The sequence below is a fragment of the Microtus ochrogaster genome, chromosome 26 (assembly GCF_000317375.1).
Source record: "Microtus ochrogaster isolate Prairie Vole_2 chromosome 26, MicOch1.0, whole genome shotgun sequence".
Classification (NCBI taxonomy): Eukaryota; Metazoa; Chordata; class Mammalia; order Rodentia; family Cricetidae; genus Microtus; species Microtus ochrogaster.
This window is the reverse complement of record NC_022025.1, coordinates 15,431,259-15,434,760: the sequence shown is the minus strand read 5'-3', so window position 1 is coordinate 15,434,760 and position 3,502 is coordinate 15,431,259. Positions and strand designations below refer to the sequence as shown.

At 41.7% G+C, this 3,502-nt stretch overlaps 1 protein-coding gene across 1 annotated transcript in view; it reads left to right on the top strand.

Moving 5' to 3' along the window:
* Positions 1-5: 5 nt before the first annotated feature.
* LOC101996899 (tyrosine-protein phosphatase non-receptor type substrate 1-like) overlaps positions 6-3,502 on the top strand; it is a gene marked incomplete at its 5' end in the record, with an annotated part of 13,194 nt that continues 9,697 nt past the window's right edge. Inside the window, one exon of the mRNA XM_005358395.1 lies at positions 6-42. Coding sequence (XP_005358452.1) covers positions 6-42 — 37 coding nt within the window. The remainder of the gene's footprint in view (positions 43-3,502) is intronic.

The window sequence follows — 3,502 nt, the reverse complement described above, 5'->3', positions numbered from 1 at the left end:
CTCACGGTGTCCTGCTGCTGACCCTACTGCTGGGACTCCCAGGTGAGCATGCTCAGGAGAACAACAATATCTCCTGTGTGAAGGGGAAAGTATTGACTCAGGACTCCCAAGGTCAAGTTCTCAGACCCAGTTCTCAGGACAAAGATTTATTTACCCCACAGAGACAATGACAGGAAGCAGAGAAAGAGGGGAAGAGAACCAGGGAAAGGGAGTTGGGATATTTGTCCTGGAGGGTCAAGGTACTGCCTCTGGATAGAGAGGAGACAGACCTGGCACATAGGAAAATGTCATTTTATAAAGGAAAAATAGGAAACCCCGTGTTAGAAGGAGGTGCTTAATTGGGCATGTTAATTAGGTGAGCCCAAGAAGGCTTTTGATTGCTGGATTTTAATACATTGATAACAGAACATTGGCAGTCAGACTCAGGAAAAGGGATTGTCCAAATACTGGACCAGACCTTAGGGGACTTGCTTCAGGAATGTAATCTGATGGTTATTAGCACAGCAGGAAGAACTGGGGAGAAGGTCAATGTCTGTTAGAGCCACATGCTCCAGTGGGCTAGTGTCCCCTTCACTATGAAGAGAACTGAAGGGTTCCAGGTGAACAACAGAACATTGTTCATTTTCTAGAGGCAGTGTGTGGAGTACTGCTCTGTGAGTCCATGGGTTCCAACATGTGACCAGAAACATTCTATCTGGAAATCCTTAAAAAATAATAATTAAATTTTTCTAATATTATAGCTGACAAATTTACTTTAGTAGAATCTCACTCAAATCCATGTAACTCTGAATCCCATTAGAGACAGCATGTCAGTTTCAAAGCAATGGATGGCCTGTCTCCACACTCAGCACTCTCCGACCCTTTCTGAGTCAAGGATGGTGACATGGCTAAAGGGAAGTGTCTCTGGCAGTGCTCAGCCATCATCATCCTTCTCACTAAGTTTCCTCATTCTGTCCCCCAGTTCCTTCCTCGTGTGACCACAAACTTCTCACTCAGTGCTGCTGTCTTACTAGTGCTTGTGTTTTATTGGTAGGGTTGCCACGGCATTGTACCACAGACTGGTAATCAATACAATCAACAGTCATTCATTTCCTCATAGTTCTGAAGGCTGGAAACCCAGGGTCAAGATGACCACTAAGATATTTTCTTCCGTGATGCCTCTCCTATTGTGAATCCAACCTTCTCCTTCTCTCCATACAGGATCTCACTTCAGAATGTCTCTGTGGATCTTTTCTTTCTTGAAATGAAAGCAGTCACATTGGGTTAAGATCCACCTTAATTGACTTTTACTCCTTCAAAGACCCTGTTTCAAATATAGTCACATTATGAGGTACTGGGCTATGGCTTTGAATGTAGAGTGTAAGCAATTCATCTATACCAGGTACTCACAGATCCCTGATCTTGTTAATATTCTCCAAGGAGCATTGTTTCCTTTCATCAATAAGAATTATTGACACTCTGAGTGATCCCTGCCATGATTCTCAAAGGTTGTTTGTCCTCAGTTCCTTCTTTGTCCGTTAGAAAAACTTGATGACTTCAGGTCAGGGCTTATCAGCCCTCAGGCTCCCCACTTTGGTTAGGGGAGCTATTGTGTCATCTGATGATAGAAGTCAAACTTTTAATGTGTCCTCACTGTACTCTTGCTGCAGCTGATACTAGCAATGATTGATAAGACCTTCTGGAGATTTTAGCACTTTCTGAAACTTTTGTTTTTTATTTTCTCAAATTAATATATAATTACATCTTTTTTCCCTAGTCCCATTCTCTAATTCATTGACTGTTTCTTTAACTGTTCTCACTTTCTTTTTCTCCCTCACTCCCTTCATATGCATATCTCCTCTGTTTCTCTGTTTTTGTCTCTCTTTCAAACACACACACACACAAACACACACATTCCTAAATATATAAAAAACAATTTGCTCAGTCCATACACTGTTATGGGAACAAGGACAATATCAATACACATGACAGCATTAAAGGAGAATATTTTTCACTGACAGACACTGTGTGTCCTTGCTCTGTCTTTATATTCACATTTCAGCATTGTTTGCATTATTCCTTTCTACCTACCATGATCGTCTGTTTTCCTACAGTCTCCAATGCAACAGAATAGCCAGCAGACTGAAATTTCTAAACTGTGATATTTAGTACAACTTGGCTTTTATTGACTAATTTTTTTTTAGGAATTTACTTCAGTATTGTGAAGTTTTCTAGTACAAATGTCATACTTGGAGTATGAAATATACTCAAAAATTTTTGTATTAAAGCCTTTGTTCCCAGCTGATGGAACTACTGTGAGAGATGATTGGGTGTTAGAAGGTAAGGTGGACATGAGCAATATTGCCCCATTATACTCTGTCTTCATGGGGAGGTTCTGCCTCCCTGGAGACAACAGCAATGGAGACAGTCAGCACTGTGATCCCTGAACTCTCTGAAACATGGAGTCAGATGTAATATTATTTCTTTGCACCCTCCAGTATTTTTCAAATCAATAGAAATACAGTTTAGCAAGCCATAATTATCACCAGATGTACATCTATACCTAGAACTAGATGCAGCTCCATAATCTGGACCAAGCTCCATGACACCATCCAGATACACACTGTCAGTGAACTATCTATGACCCAGAAAATTATCTGAGGAATTACTTTTCAATGTCCTGAGCATGAGCACTCACCATGTCCCAACTACTGTAGAATGTACTCCGCTGTTCTCATGTGGGCCTACATGTCAGGTTAATGCTCGTGTCACACTGCCACAGCACAGAAGAAGAAGCACAAACAACCCTGAAGGCAATGTCTAGAGCTGTGGTTTGAATTCAGGCTGATTGACTGAGGTCATAGGATTAGCAATCACTCTTCCCAGAGACTTTCTTCTATCCCATGAGCTTTAGCTGGTGATATGGGCACAGGGTCTGTGGGTCTCTGCTCCTGTGCTCTTCAGCTTCTTCCTTACATGCAAACAGTTTTTATTTGAAAATGTCATTCACATGGGAAACAAGGTTTCTATTTCTACATCAATCAGCAATTTCAAATGGGTTTGAGTCACATGGGAAGATGCACACTGAGAAAATCACACATACGGGAGAATTTGTTGAGTCCTGACTATGAAGTAGATACTGTGGACAAAACGGATCCACTATCCTTCACTTTTACTCCTATGTAAAGTGCTCTTTTCTTTGCTGAAATAATTTTCTCCTGCATCTCGAGGCACTTGACGGGCTTTAGTGTGACTGTTGTTGCTGTTCCCCTGGATACATTGAATACTGAGGCTGCACCCCCTTTGTGGTAGTGTTCTGGGATTTCTGTGGACTCATGGATGAGGGTGTAAACCACAACCCTAACTGGGTGAAGTTAGAAACTCTTTCCTTGCTTAGATAGAACATAGTTACAGCAGCTTGGACTCTAGAGAAGGGACAAAGAAGAAGGATGGAGTTTCTCCCAAGCAAAGCTTCTGTGCAGACTCCAGTTCTCCCTAAATCAGCTAAAGCCAGGAAGGACTG